This window comes from Tupaia chinensis, unplaced genomic scaffold, assembly GCF_000334495.1.
Source record: "Tupaia chinensis unplaced genomic scaffold, TupChi_1.0 Scaffold000077_1, whole genome shotgun sequence".
Taxonomy (NCBI): Eukaryota; Metazoa; Chordata; class Mammalia; order Scandentia; family Tupaiidae; genus Tupaia; species Tupaia belangeri.
In genome coordinates, this window is record NW_006159538.1 from 587,468 (window position 1) to 610,364 (window position 22,897).

A 22,897-nucleotide genomic window follows, 5' to 3' on the forward strand; every position below is an offset into this window, starting at 1 on the left:
GCGGGCGGTGACTGCATAGGGAGTACGGTGTACAGCAAGCACTGGCTCTTCGGCGTCCTGAGCGGGCTCATCCAGGTCAGGAAACGCGCGCCGGAATCCCGACTCCCTCCTGGCCGCCCCTCCTGCCCCGGAGACGCGGTCGCCACGACCACCCTCCCGGGCGCGCGCTGCGGGGTCTCTCGCCTCGCTTTCCGGGCACCTCTGCGGCCCCCAGAACTGCCCGAGGCCACCCCAGTGCCCTTCAACGCAAAGGGGCTTCTAAGGGCCGGGATGCTGGGATGTTTGCGGTTATCATGTACTACTTTTGCAAGTTCTCCAAAAGTACATTTTCTCCTCATCCCCACGGTTATTTCTGCAGCCTAGATACTAATTTATCTTTCATGGACTTTCGTTGTAATAGATACTAACTTTGGAGTCAGCGCTGATAACAACGCAACTTCACCACTCAAGTCAGCTGCATGACTTTGGACAAGTCCCCTAATCGATTTCTCTCTCAATTTCTATAGAATAAGTTAATAAGACCTATGTTATTGTATATAGATTAATGTAGGTTAAATGAGATTAATAGCGTTGTTGTGTAGGCTCAATGAGGTTGTAATGGCCATAAAGTGCTTCCTATGTTTGCTCATAGGAGAAAAAAGTGAGATTTCTAAAAAAAAATTTCCCTAGCTGGTTTCCCTGCTTCCGACCTCTGTCCTATCTCATTCATTTTCTACATAGTTGCCAGAATACTCTTCTTTTTAAACAAGGGGACTGGGGAATGGTAGGTGGCATGGTGGTTAAGGTGCTGGACTCCCACTTGGCTGACTGCAGTTCGAGTCCTGGATCTGGATGCCTTGCTTTCTCATTTTCTCTTTCTTTCTCTCTCTGGTAAGCACATGTGCCCTATAGCAAACTTAAAATAATAATTAAAAAATTAAAAAGGGGACTGTTCATGATACTCCTCTTGGTTCCCATTTCCTATCGGAGAAAAATGCACACTACTCAGCTTGGAATGTAGGGCTTTTGGCAACCTCATCAGTCCATGATAGGTGAATAGCTGAGTGTTCCATCAACACTCAGCTGTTCACCATTCACCAAACATGCCAGGCCCTTTCTTTCTTTTTTGGGGGGGAGAGGTTTTTGCTATAGGGCTGGTGGGCTTGCCAGAGAGACAGACAGAGAGACGAAAAGTGAGAGATCACCCCCGAGGGAGGATGGCCACACCACAGTCCCTTCTTCTCCACTTTTCTCAGGATCTTGGGCACATACGCACACGCGCCCAGCGTGAATTTAAGCCACCAGGTCCAGGACTTGAACCGCAGTCGACTACGTGGGAGTCCAGTGACATAGCCATTATACCAACTGCTAGTCCCACCAGGCCCTTTTTTTACTCAGAAGTAAGGATCTTCCCTCCTTCACATGACAGACTTCTGTTCTCTTTCCAAGATTCAGCTTAAATGTCTCCTTTTAAGAGAAGTGTTCTTAAACTTGTCCTGGGAATAGGTTTATAGGTTTATCTTTTTTTTTTTTTTTTTTCATTTGCTGTGTACATACTGTAACATTTGCCAGAGAGAGACAGAGAGAAGGGAAATGAGAAAGCATCCCCTTAGGAGGGATGGCCATACCACAGTCCCTTCTCCGTTCTCTTAGGATTTGGGGCATGCATGCAAACTTGCTAGCTTTTCAAGCCACGGGTCTGGGACTTGAACCAGGTAGTCAGCCAGGTGGGATCCAGTTACCTTAATCATATGGCACTGTGTGGCCTCATGATTTTTGCTCTTTGTCCACAATTCAGTTAAACCATTTAACCTTTTCTGTTGTGACCATCAGTTTACATGTTTTCCCCACTGGACCCCCACTGTAATCCCTTGAAAGCAAGAGATGGTATGTTATTCATGTTTGCATTTTTTACCTGGTACCTAGCCACAGTATTTACTCCATGAATGTGCATGACTAGATCTACCTAGATCTGCACTGAGGTTTTTGCAGGAAAAGATACTTGGAAGATGGCCTCAAAGTGTGGCTTCAAACGATGGTGGGATGATAGTACTTGGGGAGGACTGGGAGTGTTTTTTCATTTCTTCTTTTGTGTGTCTGAAGATGGTTAGCCCCGAAAACTCCAAATCCAGCTCGGATGATGAAGAGCAGCAGATGGAGCTTGAGGAAGAAATGGAGAATGAAATTTGCAGAGTATGGGATATGTCGATGGATGAGGTATGAGGTTGAAAAGAAAACTCTGAAGTGACTTTTGAGTGAGGAGATGGTGACTGGATGTTTTAAAAGATCCATTCTCTAGGGAAAGGGTTTATTTAGTGTCTAGTCACTTCCATCCATGGTAGAAGGAATGAGGTCCCAGAAACTATACATGTTATTACTTGTATCTTTGAGGGGAGAGGATCGAGCTCTCATTGGATTTATAGTTCTCATGAGTACTAGACCACCCATAGCCCTGGAAAGTTCTGCCACTTATCTACCTAAGGAGAACTCTGGCCTTGTGTTTGAGTGCAGGTTAAGAATTAGAAGACCTCTGTACCATGATTGTATTAGAAAGAAAGGACAAGGAATTATTGCATTAATATAATTGTCATAATAATACTTGTACTCTATAGCTTGAAAGCATTTTCCTATGTATTATTCCACTAATTCGTCACGATAATCCAGGGATATGGGTGGTACCCTTATTCTAGAGGAAAGAAAATGAAGGCAAAAGAGATGAAATGATTTATGTAATTTCTCTTTTTTTATTATCTGGACTTTTGCAGTAGATATTTTTATTTTTTATTTTTTTTTTTCTTGCTATAGGGTGCATGCGCTCGCCAGACAGACAGAGAGAGACATAGAGACAGAAAGCGAGAAATCACCCCCCAGGGGGGATGGTCACGCCACAATCCCTTCTCCATTCTCCTCTCGGGATCTTGGGCGGGCACGCACACGCGCCCGGCATGAGTTTTAAGCCACCGGGTTCCGGACACAAACCGCGGTCAACTACGGGGGAGTCCAGCAACATAGCCATTACGCTGACTGCTGGTTCCCTGCAGTAGATTCTTGATTAAAATCTTTCTTGTATTCTCTTTTGCCTTTTCCATATTGCCACACAAAATCTTGATGATACAGCTTGGGTTTGGTGAGACTCTGAGGCAGTAGACAGCCAGAAACTTAATTTTATGTATATGAACATCTAAGCCCTATAGCTAATTGATTAAGTTTTTGACAAAATGTGCCTAAGAGAGATTTGACCCACCTGAGGTTGCATGTCCCCTCTGTTTTTCTTCACCTGGGTGGTGGCACTTGTAGATATTCTGGCCTGGGCAGACTCTCTAGGAAGAGATTGTGAGGCTGTTGCAGTTACATTGTGATTAGAATTTTTTTCCGTTGAGAATTTGGAAAAATAATTCTGATTTTGGACATGACCTGACAGCAGTTTTCACCTGTTCCCCCAATTGTGTTTTTACTTTCTATAGAATTATTCTATTTAACTTTATTTAGGTATTATTTTAGTTTGCCCAATGAGGAACAGACAGAGAAAGAAAGAGAGAGAAAGTGAGAAAGCAAGCTGCCAGGTCTGAAACTTGATCTGCAGTCAGCCATGTGGGAGTCCAGCGCCCTTAACCACCATGCCACCTTCGGCCCTCCAATTGTGTTTTAAGCTCTTGGAGGACAGGAATTATGAGCATTATTCTTCTCTAATCCCCAGTTTTTACATACCCAGCAATTGGCAAATGTGTTTGAAGAAGTTAATGAGAGTGCTGGGTGGGTAGAAAAAATTATTCAGGCTAATATATTTAGGGCAGAAAAGGAGGAGGACAAGCCACTGGAGTATCACAGTTTAGATTTGTTTATAGGATCATTCCACTGTCATGGGTCTAACATTACTTTTGCCTGGTTGACACAAATTCCTAACCTCATGGTTTGTTTTTTTCTTACGTCTGAAAGGTGGTAAATATGGAATTTAATTTTTTTATGATTGCCTAAGCTATGAGGTTTAAAGAAGACTATCAGCATCTAAGTTAATAATCATTTTTATTTTAGGATGTGGCTTTATTTCTCCAAGAATTTAAAGCTCCCGACATATTTATGGGAGTACTGGCCAAATCCAAGTGTCCTCGATTAAGAGTAAGTATATGGATAGTTATTCCTAAAGCCTTCCTCTTTGGAGCCATCGTGGCAGATACTGCTGGATAGTCTTTATTTTTCTCACTTCGATTTCTCATTGGCTTTACATCAACAAATCAGTCTGCAGATGTTTATTGAACATTGCCAGGTACCAGATAATGTACTTTTCTTTTCAATTTATTTTTTATTTAAAAAAATTTATTAGTATTATTATTCATACATTCAATTGCTATACATCATTTATATTCTAACAAGACTGTACGAAGCATGAGGTACACCTCAGTCCAGCCCAGTCAAGAATACTGTACACGTCCTTGTCAATAGATAGTAAACCATATCCGTGTCCCAGAAGTATCTTACCTTTCTATTTTTTTCTCCAAATTTCCTTTCCTATGCTCTTCCCCTCCCACACTCTCTTTCCACTTTACAGTTTTTAATGCTTTTATGTTCTCTAGTCTTTCAATCTCTATCATAGAGTGCGGACAGTTGGTATATGTTAAGTGGAGATATACAGTGTCTCTCTTTCATAGCCTGACTTGCTTCACTCAGCAGCAAATCTTTCATATTCGTCCACTTTCTATCAAATTCCAGGGCCTTATTTTTTATGGCTGAATAGTATTCCATGGAGTGTATGTGCCACAATATTTCAATCCATTCATCTGTAGACATTTGGGTTGGTCCAGATAATGTGCTTTTAAGATGGTTGGAATCATCTATGTTCAGATTGGGGCTGACCAGGGAAGTCAGTACTTTAATAACTGTGGGCACCACCAAGGCAGTAACCACAGTTTTGTGGTGACGTGGCAGAACAGGACTCCCATTTCTGCATCATTGCTCTTTTTTTACTCACAAAATCTCCCATTGCTTAAAAATCATTCTAAACTCAGTCTGTTGTTCAGGACTTCACAGTCTGAACCTAACTTATCTTTCCAGCATAGTCTACCCTCTGTAGAGTCCTTCATGTTCAGGCAGGCCCGTCTGTTCCTCATCTCACCAGCTTACTATGAGCGCCATCTCTGTGCCTTCTGTCCCTCTGTGCACCCTCCGTCCCCTCGGTGTTCACATCTGTTATCCAGGATGGTCCTTTCCTCCCACACCTTCCCAAATAAGTTAGCCCAGTGGTCATTGCTGCATAAACTTCCAAGAACAGCATTTATTCATAAAGATAATTATTCAGCAGATATTTATAAATTATCCATCTGTGCCTAACATGTGGCAGGTTAAATGGCAATAACATTAGATAAAGATGAATAAAGAATACCCATAAAGACCTCACCTTCAGTCTTTATCCTAGCGTTTGACCACCCACTTTATGTTGAAACCGCAGCTTCCCTGACACTTCTCTATCACTTTCATTGGCTTTTTTCTTCTTGTTTTATATTTCCCATATTTTACTTTCCAGTCTTCCTCTTCTAAATCACCTTCCTGGCACCAAAAGACCCTCAGAGATGGTGACGTTTAGAGCCCTTCCCCTGGACCGTTTCAGTCGCCGTCAGGTTTGCCTCTTTATACTTTGTGCCTCAGCAGCGGAAGCTAAGAGCTCTGTTTACTGCCCACGGTGCTAGCCCTGTACAGTATTCTCTTCCTGCCTTTGCTGATCCTTTCCCCTGGCTTGACTGTCTTTTTCTCACTTGCATATCTAAATCCTACCATTTAAGGCCCTTTTCATTGCTGAGATTTCTGTCATAGCCTCTGATTTTTCTTTTTCTTGTGTCTTTCCTCCTCCTCAGATACTGTAGGCTTGTCAAGGTTAGGGTGCAAGCAGTGCACTTCTGTATTTTCCTTACACCCCCCCCCCAAACTTGTCTCATTGACAGTTTTTTCCCAAGTTGTTATTTTTGTGTATATGTCGTTCATGTGACTGATGGAATTTCATTTGGCAGGAAATCTGTGTGGGAATCTTAGGTAATATGGCATGTTTCCAGGAGATATGTGTGTCCATCAGCAGCGATAAAAATCTTGGGTAAGTCTTATTACATAATAATTACATTTTTAAAAATAGATTCATATTGGGCCAGGCAGGTGTTGGCCCCCAGGTGACTGATTTGGTTTGAGTCCTGAACCTAGCAGCTTGGAAAACATGCCAGTGTGTGTGTGGCCAAAATCCAGAGAGGAGAATGGAGGAGGAGGGTTTGTGGTGTGGCTGTCATCCCTGGAGGGTGCTTTCTCATTTTCCCTCTCCTGTCTTTGTCTTTTTCTCTCTGGTGAACGCACACACCTTATTGCAGAAACTAAAATACAAAAACAAGATTCATATTTGGGCTGACTTTGTGATGCAGTCGTGTTGTGCTACTTTAGAAGAGCATATGAGGCCATGGCACAAATCTTCAGCTCGTTCAGCCTGAAACACACCAGGCAACACGCCAGTGCCCAAGATCCTGGGAGCTAGAGGACCAGAGAAAGAGGATTGTGGCACAACTAGGTCCTGTGGACATGCCTCTGACCTGCCCCTCACCACTTTCACATGCATGGGCTATTCACACTGTACTGTGAATAAAGAAAGTAGTTTTTAAAAAACATTATTTCGGGACCAGCAGTTAGCGTAATGGCTATGTCGCTGGACTCCCATGTAGTCAACCGTGGTTCAAGACCCGGACCCTGTGGCTTAAACTCATGCCGGGCGCCTGTGCGTGCGTGTCCAAGATCCCGAGAGGAGAATGGAGGAGAAGGGATTGCGGTGTGGCTTTCCCTCCCGGGGGGGTGACTTCTCTCTTTCTGTCTCTCTGTCTCTCTCTGTCTTTCTGGCGAGTGCACACGCCCTATAGCAAAAACCTCTCCAAAAAAAAAAAAAGATTATTTCATATTCCTGTAGAAGTTCTAACCCCAGTGGAGAGAGGAAAACATGCAATATATTTCCTTTGTCTTGATGAACATTCTCTTGGAACTTCATTGTGTATTGCTGGTAGCTAGGGGCTTCCACACTGTTCATGGATGTGTTTCAGGATTTAAGCCTGTTTTCTTCATCAGTAGCAAAGGGACCTGAGCGGTCAGGAAGTCGTAAGCTAGTTAGGGGAAGAACCAGTTGAGTAAAACTTGGACATTGGGGTAGCTGACCAGAATCCAAAGCAGTTTAGGCGTAGGGAATCCAAGGATCCAGAGGGCTAGTCTAGAGAAATGAGATTTGTTGAACAATGTCACCCTGAGAACTCTGACTTCAGTCAAGGGGTAGGACTTACCAAACAGGCTAGAAGATACAGGGTCATCTCTGACTAAAAGGCTTTCTTTCTTTCTTTTTGGGGGGGGGCAGGGAGATTTTTTTTTTTTTTGCTATAGGGCACATGTGCTTAGTGGAGAGACAGAGAGACAGCAAAAAATCACCCCCTGGGTGGATGATGATACCACAATCCTTTCTCCATCTCCTCTCAGGATTTTGGGTATACACACACACAGGTCCGACATGAATTTTAAGCTGCCAGGTCCAGGACTTGAACCATGGTCAACTATGTGGGAGTCCAACATGGATGACCATTACACCATCTGGCCATCCCTAAAAGACTTTCATACTAATTATTTTTATTTTAAAGAATTATTTAGTTTTATTTAGTATTACTGTTATTTTAATTTGCTCTAGGGTATATGTGCTTACCAGAGTGAGAAAGTAAGAAGGCAAACTGCCAGGTCTGGGACTCAAACTGCAGTCAGCCATGTGAGAACCTTAACCACCATGCCACAGCCCTTTACTAATTCTCTTCTACATGCAAGAAAGTCAGGGTTTTTTTTTTTGTCATACTAATTCTCTTAAACATGCAAGAAAGTCAGGGTTTTTTTTTTTGTGTGTGTGTGTGTGTGTGTTTTAATAATTATTTATATAATTATTTGTTATTATTTTAATTTGCTATAGGGTATGTATGCTCACCAGAGAGACAGAGAGTGGAAAAGTAAGGAAGCAAACCACGAATCTGGGACTCAAGCCATGTTCAGCTACATGGGAGTCCAGCACCTTAACCACCATGCCACCATGCTGGCCCTGACAGAGGGCTTTCTCATAGTGGAAACCTTGGCGAGTATTTGAAGAGGTCTAGGAATACCTTGAAATTATATGCTGTATTGTGGGCTTATACATTTTCTAGGAAGGGTTCATGTTCATCAGAACCTCAAAGACATCGGTGACAATAACTGGTTAAGAAAACTGTTGTAGCTCTCCCATGGGAGCATGTGCTAGAGGCTGCTCCCTGGCAGGCTGAGGCTGTAACAGGAGACCCAGTTCCTTGCCCACCCTCAGGTCAGGTGTAGTGGTGTGCACTTGTCAGAAAACTATGTGGAAGGTTCTTATTGGAACTGGAGCTAAGTGATGTTATCAGAGGATTCAAGCATCTAAAAGATGATGCCTCATCTAGGGGTGAAGGGGCATTAAGATTCTAGTAATTTATCCCCAGTAATTTATGATCATTCATAGAGCAAATGACTTAGGCTTATGTTTAGTCTCTAGTGTTTTCTATCCCAAAGCTGATGATGAGAACTGTTAGCAAGTTTTGGTATTTTAGTTAAATCCTTATCTCTAGTTAATGTGGAGTAATTTACGTTGCTAATGGGGTGTAAATTTATTCAGTCACTTCAGACAGTTCGGTGTTGCCTGGTCAGTTGGATGAGGAGGGTATGCATGGCCCAGCGCTGCCACTCCAGGAACACTGCTCCAAAGAGCCCATTAGAACTAGCCCCAATGTCCACCATGGCAGTCTGCAAAGATTATGTTATATTCCCATGACGGAATGTTTTTCAGCAGTGACAAAAAAAAAAAAAAAAAAAAAAAAACTTAGAACCAGATAGGCAAGTTTCACATTCTTGATTTTGAGCAAAAAACTATGGCTCAAAAGAATGCGTAAAACAGTTTTCTTAATATGAAGTTCAAAATTTAAAAATAGGAAATAATGAAACTGGAGTGCAAGCAAGGAGATGATTGCTGGAAAAGTCAGAGGGAAATCATTTTTGGATAAGAGAGAGAATTGTGAATTGGGATGGGTTTGTGGTGGCTAAAGAGACATAGCAGTGTTCAGTTTCTTGGAAATATGGGTGTTTGCTTTGTAATTATATATTAGCCCTAGATTTATATTTGGTAGGATTTTATATATTTCACAATAAAAATGCACATATTTTAAAATATTTACTTATTATTATTATTTAAAATTTGCTGTAGGGAATATGCGCTCACCAGAAAAAGAGAGAGGGAACGTGAGAAAGCAAGCCACCAGATCTGGGATTTGAACTGCAGTCAGTTGTGTGGGTGTCCAGTACTTTAACCATGACTCCAAAAATATATATTTTTTAAAAATTTTTGCATTAGGGTATGTGTGGTTCTCAGAGGAAGAGTGAGAGAAAGTGAGAAAGCATTGGGGTGGGATGGCTGTGATCCTCTCTCCTCCATTCTTCTCAGAACCCTAGGCACATATGCATGCATGCCTGGTGTGTTCCCCAGGCTTCTGGGTCTAAGACTTGAACCGCAGTCAGCCACCATTCCACTGACTGGCCCCATAATAAAAATGTTTACAAAATTAATGAAAGCTAATATTTGGAGTGAGAGAAGGGAGGCGCATGGTTTAATGTCCTCGTTTTTCCAGGCAGGTGTTGCTGCACTGTTTGTATGATTCAGACCCGCCTACTCTGTTGGAGACAAGCAGGTATGCTTTTCTTTTCTTTCTTTTTTTTTTTTTTTTAATGAATTCTCTACAATTACCCATAAAGGAATATCGAAAAATAGAGTTAATTCTTCATTCTTAAGTGTCTTTTACTGTTTGTGAAAGTGAGTCATTACGCTCACATTTATCTCCTAGGTTGTTGCTTACTTGCCTTTCCCATTCAGAAGTAGCCAGTGTCTGGGTTGAAAGGATCCGAGAGTATCCAGCTATTTATGATAGTATTTGCTTCATTATGTCAAGTTCAACAAATGGTAAGTTACCATGTAAACTAGAAAAAGTGTTTTAGATGATATTTAATTGTTAGGAAAGCATGTGATTATTTCTAGAAGTCTAGGTGTGAAGTGGAAAAGTATTTTGATTCAAGATGTAAAATTTCCTTTTAAATTTTGAAGGACACTGATAAACTCCTCATTTGAAACAAGGAAGAGGCCTAGCTGCAGTGGAGTGTGCTGGCTGCTGCTGTTTGGCAGGCTGAAACCACACCAGAGGACTGGGTTCAGTTCCCAGCCTGTACTAAAAATTGGGCACAGTGGGGGACCAGCAGGTGTCATAATGGTTATGTCACTGGACTCTCATGTAGTTGACCGTTGTTCAAGTCCTGGGCCTAGCAGCCTAAAACTCACGCCGGCCAAGTGTGCGTGTGTGCCCAAAATCCTGAGAGGAGAATGGAAGAGAAGGGATTGCGGTGTGGCCGTCCCTCCTGGGAAGAGAGTAATTTCTTGCTTTCTGTCTCTCTGTCTCTCCAGTGACTGCACATGCCCTCCAGCAAAATATCTCTCTAAAAAATAAAAAAGTTGGGCACAGTGGTATGTACCTGTAGTCCCCACTGCTTGGAGACTGATGTGGGAAGATCATGTCCAGTGAGAGCCTATTTAAAGCACCATGCACACACAGACACACGGGGAAAAATAAAGAAAGATAAGCAGATTTAAAAATAGGATTAAAAAAGTGTCCTTGGTATAAGTCTGCTTTGGCAAGATTTGGCTTTCTTGGAATAGCTTTAGGAGTTTTGCTTAATCTTTGAGATTTTGTTTCTCATTTCAATGTCTGTTTAATTCTCTGCAGTTGACTTGTTGGTGAAGGTAGGGGAGGTTGTAGATAAGCTTTTTGATTTGGATGAAAAATTAATGTTGGAATGGATCAGAAATGGGGCTTCTCAGCCGCCGGACCAGCCCCAGGATGATTCTGAAGAGCAGCCAGTGTTCAGGATTGTGCCCTGTGTACTTGAAGCCGCCAAACAAGTACGGTGGGTGAGCTCTTTTATGTAAAATGTCCTGAGAAAATCCAGTTACTGGATGTATCTTTCAATGTCAAAGTCTTGGTTTCTTTTCAATAGGATGAACTACACAATCTATGTCTATCTATCTTATATTTATTTTTAATTTGCCAGAGGGCACATATGCTGGTGGGGCACAGGGTGGAGGGGGAAGAAAATGCCAGAAAATATTTTCCGAGGGGGATGGTCATACCGTAATCCCATCTCCATTTCTCCTTTTGGGATTTAGGGCATGTATGCACATGCACTTGGCACGCTGTAGGGTCTAGCACTCGCACTGCACATCCTGCCACGTGGGATCCAGCTTCCTTAAGCATCCCACCAGCAGCTGCCCCTCAACCAATCTTAGGTTTGATTCACTACTCATAATTATTATGACAATGTATTTGCTTATACAAGAATGATAATAGTTACAAAGTTCTTGTTCTTATTTATCTGTAGGCCACTATTCAACATTAATTATGGTTTCTATCATAAGATCATCAGCAGTTTTCTGTAACTTAAGTCAAAGGGGAAAGATCTTCTTGTGCTTTATTTTGCATTGAACATTTAACGACTTCTTCCGTTAGTATTGGGCATCATTTGTTTTCTTGTTCCATTTGTATAAATGTCAGTCTCAGATAACTGACTGATTCGGGGGCCCTAATGTCTTGCCAAGAGTGATTACAAGGTTTTATAGGCCATTGAAACTATTTCTAGGTGCTAGAAAATTAATTTTTGAACTCATCCGGGTAGTGATCAGTAGTGCAATCTTAGTACTTACTAAGCCATATTAAAACCTGTTAATTTTATGGTTTTTATTCAAGTGAGGATTAAACTCAGTATCTTTCTCATTGCCTCAGTGTTCTCAGTCTTAGTAAATAAAGCAGTCATTTTCCATTGAAGAAAGGCATTATTGCTGACTTTTCCCTGCATTCTTTGCTCATGGCTAGGCAACCTCCAAGTCTTGTTGCTTCTTCTGAGTCAACTTTAAAACCGTCTTGGCAAAGCACACAGTTGTTGGGCTGGCTCCATAGCACTGTGGTGCTGTGGAGAGGGAACCAGGTCCCACACGGCCAGCTGCATTCAAACCCTGGCCCATGCCAAGTGTGTGTACATATGTGCCCCAAATCATGATGAGGTGGAGAAATGGAGGAAAAAGGGTTGTGGCATGACCATGTCCCACTAGGTACTATTAAATATTTGCTGAACCATTGTTTTAATTATTCACTGTCTTTTTCACTTAATTGTTTGGTTGAGTAAGATTTTGGATTTCTGAGAATCCAAACTATCGATTATCAGAATTACATGATTTTAGTGTTCTGAACTAGAAATCTAGGATAATTTTGTGGAGTTATAAGAATGTTATAGTTGATAGTTGGTGCAGTGGGCCCTAAAATCATACTACGTAAATCATAGTGTTTTTCTGTTTTGTTTTGTTTTTAATGCCAGAGGGCAAGGAGATAAGGGAACTAGAGAGAGAAAACAACCCCCTAACAGGGCCTCATCACACCACAGTCCTTTTCCTCCAGTTCTCTGTCCCGTAAGGATCCCAGGTGTGTGTGTGCACGCACCCAGTGTGTAACCCACCAAGACTTGAACCCTGATCAGCCGTGTGGAATCTAGCTTCCTCTGCAGTGTTTAACTGCTGTGCTATGGGGCCAGCCAGCTCTCAGTCATTTTTTGTTTTCTTATTCAAGAAAAGCAGAATGATGAAGTATCACTTAGTAAGTTTCTGCATTGTTAACTTTATGGGCTAGGGTCAAAAGGCATTTTTACTTCTCATCCTGTGTGTGTGGATTATATTACATAATAGTTGTGGGTTTGTTTTTTTTTTGTTTTTGCTTTGACTCTTTTTTCCATTGAATGTAAGTTCTAATAAGCACAGAATTATTTATTTAAGATAGATTTTTGCTATAGGGCTCATGTGCTTGCTGGAGAAGAGACAGAGAGACAGAAAGTGAGAAATCACCCCACCCCACCCCACTGGGAGATGGCCATGCCTCAATCCTTTCTCCTCCATTCTCCCCTCAGGATTTTGGGCATGCATACACACACATGCCACCAGGTCCAGGACTCAAACCATAATTGACTATGTGGATTACAACAATGGAATGATCATGCCACCTGCTGGTCCCAAGATTTTTTTCCTTTTTTTGTTCTCATTTTAAAGGAGAGATAGATTGGAAGAGGTTTGTTTTTGTTTTTATTTTGTTTTTAAAGAGATTTTTGCCTTAGGGTGCATGTGCTTGCCGGAGACAGAGACATACACAATGACAGGGAAAGTGAAAAATCAGCCCCTGTGAAGGTTGACCATGCTACAATCACTTCTCCATTCTCTTCCTGGGATCTTGAGCATGCACCCAGTGCACATGCACCCACTGTGAGTTTCAAGCCACCACATCCGGAACTTGGCCATGTCAAGTCCAGTGATGTAACCGCTATGCCTTCTGCTGGCCCTGGGAGAGGATTTTTGACAGTCTTACCATGTTGTGATCTTCCACCCCCATGTCCCAGTTAGATAGGATTATAGGCATGAACCCCTATGCCTAGCGTATTTTTAGTTTGATCCAGGATCCAAACCCAGGCCTCCCAGCTGACTCCAGTACTGTATAGTGGAATGTCTTACTGCTTGTGCCACCACCACTGGCCCACTTCCTCTTCTAACCTTAGCATCTTGGGCAATGTCTAACACACAGTGGTAAATATTGAATGAATGAATGATTCACGTCCTCTAGATAGTAAAGTTACTGATTCAGTGCTTTTGCCTTTTGTCTTTAGTTCTGAAAATCTAGAAGGCCTTGATGTTTACATGCATATCTTACAGCTGCTTACCACAGTAGATGATGGAATTCAAGCGATTGGTAAGATGGGTTATTGGGATGCGCTATAGCTACTCATGTACTTTTTTGTTGTTTTTAAATTACTACTTTGTCTATCATCTTTATTAAGTACAGTCTCCTGACACTGGAAAAGACACTTGGAATTTACTTTTTGACCTGGTCTGCCATGAATTCTGCCAGTCTGATGATCCCCCCATCATACTTCAAGAACAGAAAACAGTGCTAGCCTCTGTTTTTTCAGTGTTGTTGGCCATCTATGCTTCACGGGCTGAGCAGGAATATCTAAAGACAGAAAAAGGCAAGTATCATTTTGGGTCACTAAATGAAATTGTAGTCTACTAGATTTTTTTAAAGAATTATTTATTTAGGGACCAGCAGTTGGCATAATGGTTGTGTCACTGGACTCCCATGTTGTTGACTGTGGTTCGAGTCCCAGACCCCGGGGTTTAAAACTCATGCTGGGTGTATGTGTGTTGTATCTCCAAGATTCCGAGAGGAGAATGGCCGTCCCCCCTAGGGTGATTCCTCACTTTCTGTCTCTGTTTTTCTCTGTCTCTTCTGTGCATGCACACACCCTATAGCAAAACACTCTCTAAAAAAAAGGCTATTCATATATTTCAACTTGTTTTGTACCAAAATAAACTTGTACTTTAATTATGTGTTTCCAAGAACTTGTTGAGATCTTCTCATACCGTAAATACTTTAAATTTAGATCTGAAGTTAGACTTCTTTTAAATTTATTTGCCAGAGGGTACATGCATTTGCTAAAGAGAGGTGAGTGGGTGCAGTGAGGAAGCACCTCACAGGTAAGATGTTTATACGGCAATCTGTTTTCCTCCATTTTTCTCTCCTTTGGGGATTTGAAGAGACATACATATACATCAGATCTGGGACTTGAACCGTGCAGTTGGCCATGTGGGATTCAGCCACCTTAACCACCATGCTCCCAACTAGCCCCCCTTTTAAGTTCACTTATTTCCTTTGAGGTTGACAGAAATGTGGGTCCCTGACAGGGTCTCTCCACACCGCAAGCCAACCCCATCCCTGCAGCCAGCCCAGATTGCAGGTGTGGTTCATGTATACCTGGGATGTGAATCCAGAATCTTCCCACATGATCTCCTGCTTGTGACACTGTGTCTGGACCCAGGTTGCTTTAAATCAATATACTTGATTCAGTGCTATAAAAAACTTTTTTTTTGCTAGACTTGTAATTTTTAAGCAGAAATGGTTAAGTTAGAATCACTGATAGTTGGACCAGCCAGTGACATGGTATTTTAGGTGGCCGGATCCCCCCATGACCAACTATATAGTTTCAGTCCCAGATGCAGCGGCTTGAAAAACATACCAGGCACATGTGTGTGCATGTACAAAATCCAAAAAGGAGAAATACAGGAGAAAGAATTACGCTGTGACTATTCCCCCAAGGAGATGGTTTCTTACTTCTCTCTCTCTCTCTCTCTCTCTCTCTCTCCCCCCCCTACTGTCTTCGGCAAGTAAATTACAAAAAATAAAAAAAGGCAAGAAATTAAAAAACAAACAAAAAAACACTGATTGAATTAAAGTGAAGAATCTTTTAGCATGTTCATGCTATAACATGTATTTTGTATCTGGGCTTTATGTAGTTTTTATTATAGGCTAATTAGTTATTCAGTCTTCAAAGAAATATTTTGAATATATTTTGACATAGTAAGACATTTAAAAACTCTGTTTAAGGTTTTATGATAGTTAAAGTTTAAAACTCAGATACTTCTCTCAGGGCCAACAGGTGGCATGGTGGTTAAGGTGCTGGATTCCCACTTGGCCGAACACGATTTGAGTCCTGGGCCTGGCTGCTTGAAAATTACAACAAATGAATAAATAAATGAATAATTTAAAAATATTTTTAAAAGATACTTTTCTCTCTGTGTACTTTAAGAATCTACATGATGGGACTCTTCCCTAACTTCCCTACCCTGGGTTGTACTGCCCCTTCCTGGCCCACCAGGCTAGAGCCATGCTGACCTGCTTTGTGTTCTTCAGACTTCCCATGATCTTTCCTTTCTGGGGCTTTCGCACATACTCCTTCTGCTTGAAATGTCTCTCTGGGTCTTTGACATTGCTGATAATTCTTTTCCTTTAGTTCTCATCTTAGTGTTGCCTCTTCAGAGAGGTTTCCCTAACTGGGCTTTATTGCGTTCTGTCTCTCTGTCTTTCTGGCGAGCACAAATGCCCTATAGCAAAAAAAAACCTCTCTCTCTTATTGCCTTTATAGAACTTAACCAAAATGATCTGTTTTATTTCATGAATTGTTTGTAAGTATAAAAATGTAAGCCTCTTGGGGCCAGCAGGGGGTGTAATGGTTACATTGCTAGACTCCCACATAGTTGACTGCGGTTCAAGTCCTGGATCTGGTGGACATGTGTGCATGCATACCCAAAATTCCAAGAGGAGAATGGAGGAGAAGGAATTGTGGCATGGCCACCCTCCTGGGGGGATGGCTTTTCACTTTCAGTCTCTCTGTCTCTCACTGTCTCTCTGGCAAGTGAGTGCACGCACTCTATAGCAAAAATCTCTCTCAAAAAAAACCAAAAACATAAGGTAGGCCTTTTGGGGCCAGCAGGTGGTATGGTGCTTCAGGTGTTGGACTCCTACCACATGGCCAACTCGGCTTGAAGATCACACCAGGCGCTTGTGCATGCATGCCCAAAAATCCTGAGAGGAGAATGGACGTTGCAGCATGACCATGCCCCTGGGGAGTAATTTCTCACTTTCCTTCTCTCTGTCTGTCTCTGTCTCTGTTTAGCAAGTACATATGGCCTATGGCAAAAACCTAAAAAAAAAAAAAAAAGTAAGCCCCTTGAAGGCTGAGGCCCTGATCTTGTTTATCATTCCATCCGTAGCACCTAAAAATGGCGTCTAGTACTAGTTCAGTGTTGTGAGTGAATGTATGAAAAGCTCAGGGCTGACTCCATGCTTCTTGATTTGTTTGTATAGTGGATCTTCCTCTGATTGACAGTTTGATTCGGGTCTTACAAAATATGGATCATTGTCAGAAGAAACTGGAGAACTCAGGAGAGCCTAACACAGAAGGAACTGAAAAGTCTGATTTGACACAAGATGATTTTCACTTGAAAATCTTAAAGGATATTTCATGTGAATTTCTTTCCAATATCTTCCAGGCATTAACAAAGGTAGGAAAGAAGTATTTGCCTTTAGCAAAACAAAGTATATCTTGCTTAATGCTCCAAACCTTACTCTTACTGCTGTTGGTTCTTTTGGATGTGAAAATAGTATAACTATATTATGAAGTTTGTGAAAATAAAAATCTAGTATCACCATTTGTAAATATGTATTTATAAATGCTTTCTTCAAATCCTTTAACCCAGTATATGTAATTGTTATAGACTGATCATTTCACTTAATACTATATTGTAAGCATATTTTTTTATTCTAGATGAATTTACTGAACGATCCCTGAAAGCCAGTTTATTTGATATGTAATTTGCCAAATGCCAATTTTCAAAAGTTATCTACTGCAAATGTGTTTAACGCCAAATCTGGAAAATACAAATATGGAAACAATAAATAAGATAAATTGCCAAAAAACCTAATTTACTACAATAACAAAATTTTCTTTATTGTAAAAAATAAAATTGAGGGGCCAGCAGATGGTGTGATGGTTATGTCACTGGACTCCTACATGGCCAGTTGCGGTTTGAGTCCCGTACCTGGTACCTTGAAACTCATGGTGGGTGGGTGTACATGTGTGCCCAAATTCTTGAGAGGAGGATGGAGGAGAAGGGATTATGTTGTGGCTATCCCTCCTGGGGGATTATTTCTCACTTTCTGTCTCTATCTCCCTGGCAAGTGCACACACCCTATAGCAAAAAAAAAAATTACAAATATTCAGTGATTATTGGCATATTTTTCCTTTAAGCATATTCTTATCTGTATACTTAGTAAAAATATGAATATAACTATAAAGATATACTTGTAATCACTGAATTTTTAAAGAATTATTTAATTTAATTTATTTTTTATTTTTTAATTTGATGAGAGAGAGAGAAGTGAGAAAGCAAGCTGCCAAGTCTGGGACTCGAACCGTGGTCTACCATTTGGGAGTCCAGTGCCTTAATCACGCCACCTGCCAGCCCTATTCACTGAGGTTCTTTTTTTTTTTTTTTTAATTATTTTATTGGGACCAGCAATTAGCGTAATGGCTATGTCGCTGGACTCCCATGTAGTTGATTGCGGTTTGAGTCCCGGACCTGGTGGCTTCTCTCACGCCAAGCGCGTGTGCTTACGTGCCCAAGATCCCGAGAGGAGAATAGAGGAGAAAGGGTTGTGGCGTGGCCATCTCCTCTGAGGGGTGATTTCTCGCTTTCTGTCTCTCTTTCTGGTGAGCGCACACGCCCTATAGCAAAAAAAACCTCTCAAAAAATTATTTTATTTAAATTTATTTATTTATTTTAATTTGACCAGAGAGGAACAGAGAGAGAGCAAGAGAAAGCAAGCCATCAGGTCTGGGACACAAGCCATACACAAGCCATAGTCAGTCATGTGGAAGTCTAGCGCCTCAAATCACCACGCCATCTGCCAGTCCCTGAATTTTTTTTAATAAAAAGAATTATTTAATTTAATTAATTTATTTTAATTTGACCAGAGAGGGACAGAGTGAGAGAGATAGAGAGAGAGAGATAGAGAGAAAGGGGGAGGGGGAGTGAAAAAGTAAGCTGCCAGGCCCGAGATTTGAACAACAGTTGGCCTTGAGGGAGTGCAGCGCCTTTAACCACCATGCCACTTGCTGGCTCTCAGTCACTGAATTTTTTATAGAAATATTCTTTAAAAATGTTTCTGTGGGGGGAACCAGCAGTTAGCATAATGGCTATGTCGCTGGACTCCCACGTAGTCGACCGCGGTTCGTGTCCCAGACCCAGTGGCTTAGAACTCACGCCGGGCGCGTGTGCGTGCGTGCCCAAGATCCCGAGAGGAGAATGGAGGAGAAGGGATTGTGGCGTGACCATCCCCCCTGGGGGGTGATTTCTCGCTTTCTGTCTCTATGTCTGTCTCTGTCTGTCTGGCGAGCACACGCGTCCTACAGTGAAAAATCTCTCCCCCCAAAAAAAAAAAAAAAATGTTTCTGTGGGTTGGTCCCATGGTACAGTGGTTAAGCACTGTGCAGAGGAAGCCAGATCCTACATGGCCAACTAGGGTTTAAGTCCTAACCCACGTGGCAGCAGACCGGGTGCCACATGCATGCCCAGGATCATAATGGCATGGAATTTTCGACAATTAGAGGAAGAAGGATTGCATGTGATCTGGCTCTGTTGTGGGTGCTTTCTCTTTCTTTCCCACCACCTTTCACCTATAGACAAATGCTCTATCACAAAGGGAAAATGAACTTTCTAAAAAACAGTTTCTGTTATTGTAGTGATTTGTTTGTTTGTTTGTTTGTTTTGGTGATGATTTGTCTTGTTTCTTTTTTCTTTTTTGGAGAGGTTTTTGCTATAGGGTACGTGCGCTTTCCAGACAGACAGAGAGACATAGAGACAGAAAGCGAGAAATCACCCCCCAGGGGGGATGGTCACGCCGCAATCCCTTCTCCTCCATTCTCTTCTCGGGATCTTGGGCACGCACGCACACACACCTGGCGTGAGTTTTAAGCCACCGAGTCCGGGATGCGAACCGCGGTCGACTACGTGGGAGTCCAGCGACATAGCCATTACGCTAATTGCTGGTTCCCTTGTTTCTTTTTTCTATACTTGTATTTTCTAGATTTGGAATTACCTTAAGATAGGCTTTTAAGATTGTAGATTAATGTTTTAGATGTGAAAATGACTGAGGGATCATGGATGAAAATTTTGGTTTTTCTTGGCTATTATTATTGGGTATTATAGTTTTCTTACCAAGTATATATTCAGGAGAGACAGAAAGCAAGAAAGCACCCCCAAAGGAGATGGATATGCCACAGTCCCTTCTCTTCCATTCTCTTCTTGGGATTTTGGGTACACACACTCACACACACACACCCCCAGCGTGAGTTTAAGCCATCGGGTCTGAGACTCAAACTGTGGTTAGCTATGTGGGAGTCCAGTGATGTAACTGTTATGCCACTCGCTGGCCCCCCAAGTAAGTTTTAACAGATGGTAAATTGTGCCTTATTTTGATCTAAATTTTTTTAAATTAATGAGGTTGCAAATTTTTCCATATATTGGTATGTTATATTTCCTGGTTTGTCAATGTGTCCATTTAATGATTGATATGAACTTCTTGGGTAATACATCCTTTATATATCCATCTGAAGTGGTTTCCATTTTTTGCTCTTGCTTTTGTTATTTTGGGGAGAGAGAACAGATATCTCTTATTGTTTAAATGGCAAGGGTATAGAAGGAAAGCGGGCTGAGAACAAACCACATCATAATTTCTTGTGTTATGAGAATTCTTATGTGCCGTGTTGAGGGAACTTGGGCTTAATCTTGAGGAAACTGAGGAGCTATTAAAGATTTTTTTCTTTTAAGCATCGTGTGATACGATCGGTTTAGAAAGATTATCCAAAAGTAATAGAGAGCGAGAATTAGAGTGGAGATGGGAGGCAAGGAGATCATCCAGGAGGCTCTTGTGATGAATAGTCCTCAAGAATGATGTGAAACATAAAGAGAGCCTAAACTATGGCCGTGTGAGTGGAGAGGAGAGTGAGGTAAGAAAGAGGTTCCACAGAATAGGATTGAACACTCCGGGAGGGGTCAGTAGCAGGGGAGAAGGAAGAGTCGTGGCTGTGCCCGGGTTTCTGGTTTGTGTAGCAGAGTGGGTGGACGCCCTGCACTGAAGTAAGGCGCACAGTGGAGCACACGTTTGGGTTTCATGCATGTTTTCACCTCTTCGGTGGTGGTGGTGTGTTGTTTCGGGACATTGGAATTCCTGTAGATTCCTGTCGGACCAGTAAGGATTTCTGTATACTGATCTGTATTTACCAGATTCGGCTTTAGAACTTTTTCTTTTTTCCTTTTTTTTTTTAAAGGAAACCGTGGCTCAAGGACTAAAAGAGGGCCAGTTAAGCAAACAGAAATGTTCCTCTGCATTCCAAAATCTTCTTCCTTTCTACAGCCCTGTGGTGAGTATGGGTAAACACGTGTGGGTGGCCAAGTTTCGTAAGATTACTAGGTAATGTATTTTCACCCAAGCACTTGATATTTAAGGCCAGTGTGAGAAAGGTAGTGCACACAGTTTGCCCCGTGTAAGGCCTTTGTCAGAAAAACGGCTGCTGGTTAATTCTCAGCATGGTCTGAGTAACAGTGCTGTGAGGTCGGATTCAACACGGAATTTGTAGGTGTATTCTTTTCTGCCGTGAAGCAGACAGTGTATTGGGTTGGAAAAGAAGCATTTTTGCTCAGAAAAAGACATCATGACTTTTCTGATGACCCACCATATTAAGCAAAAGTAAGATTCTTAAATAAGAATAGTTCTTAAAAAGACATCATGTTTGCTGTCCGAAGAGGCAGTTTTGAAATTGGAGCTTTTTAGGAGAATGAAGTAGAGGATGTGAGAGTGAGGGACATGTCAGTGAGGAGGGTGGACATGAAACTGCAGGGATGGACCCTGCAGGGGAAGCAGGGAGAGAGTAAGTGCTTGCTCAAGAGTAGAACCAAATGGAACGGGCTGGTCGTTTCCTCGGAAATGCTTTAGAGGACAGTTAGGAAGTACTGTTGCCATCTAGGGCTGGGTCAGCTTCTCTTTTCCGTTGGACTATTTAGAGACTCCGGGTAGAGCATTTTAAAAGTCTGCAGTCAATGATCATAAACTGCCTTTTCGTCTTCCACATTTATTTGCATATTATCTTGCTTGATTCCCAGGTGGAAGACTTCGTTAAAATCCTACGGGAAGTTGATAAAGCTTTTGCTGGTGACCTGGAGGATCATTTCCCAAGTCTGAAGGTTCAGACTTAAAAACTGAATTGGAATTTCTTCTGCATAAGAAATAAACTTTATTTTCCTCACTGACAATTGACATTGACATATGGGAAATATTAGATGAAGCCCATGGTAGACAGAATTGTTGGGTGTTACACTCATTCCCCGCTTCCTTTCCCAGCTTTATCTTACTTTATTTGGCATTAGTATTTGGAATTTCATCCCTTTTTATGTTAGTTATGTGGTATCATAATCTTCTGTTGAAGCAAACAAAAATGTAGTCTTTTCATTGAGGTTCTTTTTAGGATATTTGAAGAATTGGTTAAAGATGTTCTTTTACTTGAGAATTTTGTCTTTTTATTTATTACATATGCATTTGGCTGCAGTAAGAGCAAACCCTCCTGTAGTAGCTTAATCTGATATCTTTTATTTATCTTATATATAGTCAGCCCAGAGGTGGGCGGTCCATACCTGATACTGTAGTTCAGAGACCTGACTCCTTTCACCTTTCCACGTGGTCTCCATGGAATCTTCTGTGTTTGTGTTAATTGTCTTATGGTCCAGGGGGCTGTTCCACCTCTGGCTATTTCATCCACATTTGGGGAGGAAAAGGAGAAAGAGGCAAAGGGTGCCTCCTAGTACATCTTTGCCTTTTTATTTGGAGAGAACAGCCCTTCCTGGCCAGACCCTTGTTGCACGGCCATCCTTAGCTGCACATATTTGAAGTCTCGTCCTTTTATTTTTCCTGTCTAGCTTCTATAGGAAGGGAAGGCAAGAGAAAAGGGAGATGTGGATTGCTTTGGCTAATGAATCCATGGTGTTTGCCACAATCTGGCAAATTTGTATGAGCCATTTTGTGAGTATAAATTGTGTTGCTGCCTCACCAGATTGTTCTTAACAACTCAGAAGCAGTTACTGCTTTTAGTTCAGCTTTGTTACATTTAATGTTGTTTTCCACTTTTTTTAGAAGTGATAATATTTTGATACAAGTATGCCAATAAAAATTTCTATTTTCAACAAAATTCCAGTGGTGGAATTTCAGAAAATAATTTGCTTGAACAAATTTAGATTTTTAAAATTAAGACTGAGGGAGTTTAATAACTTCGGACTTTTTTACAAACTGCCCTTCAGCATACATTATGTAACAACTGTAACATTATGAGATGTTATATTTTGATGTGCTTG

General features: G+C 41.6%; 1 protein-coding gene across 1 annotated transcript; it reads left to right on the forward strand.

Moving 5' to 3' along the window:
• SAAL1 (serum amyloid A like 1) lies at positions 1–22,583 on the forward strand (the record flags this gene model as incomplete). The annotated part of the gene is given in 12 exon segments (XM_006142569.3): positions 1–75; positions 2,083–2,196; positions 4,012–4,095; positions 5,979–6,058; positions 9,651–9,710; positions 9,864–9,979; positions 10,794–10,974; positions 13,765–13,847; positions 13,936–14,124; positions 16,800–16,996; positions 20,824–20,916; positions 21,656–22,583. Coding segments are annotated over 12 exon segments (1,365 nt in total), but the record flags the coding sequence as incomplete, so codon positions are not given.
• Between the last annotated feature and the right edge of the window lie 314 nt (positions 22,584–22,897).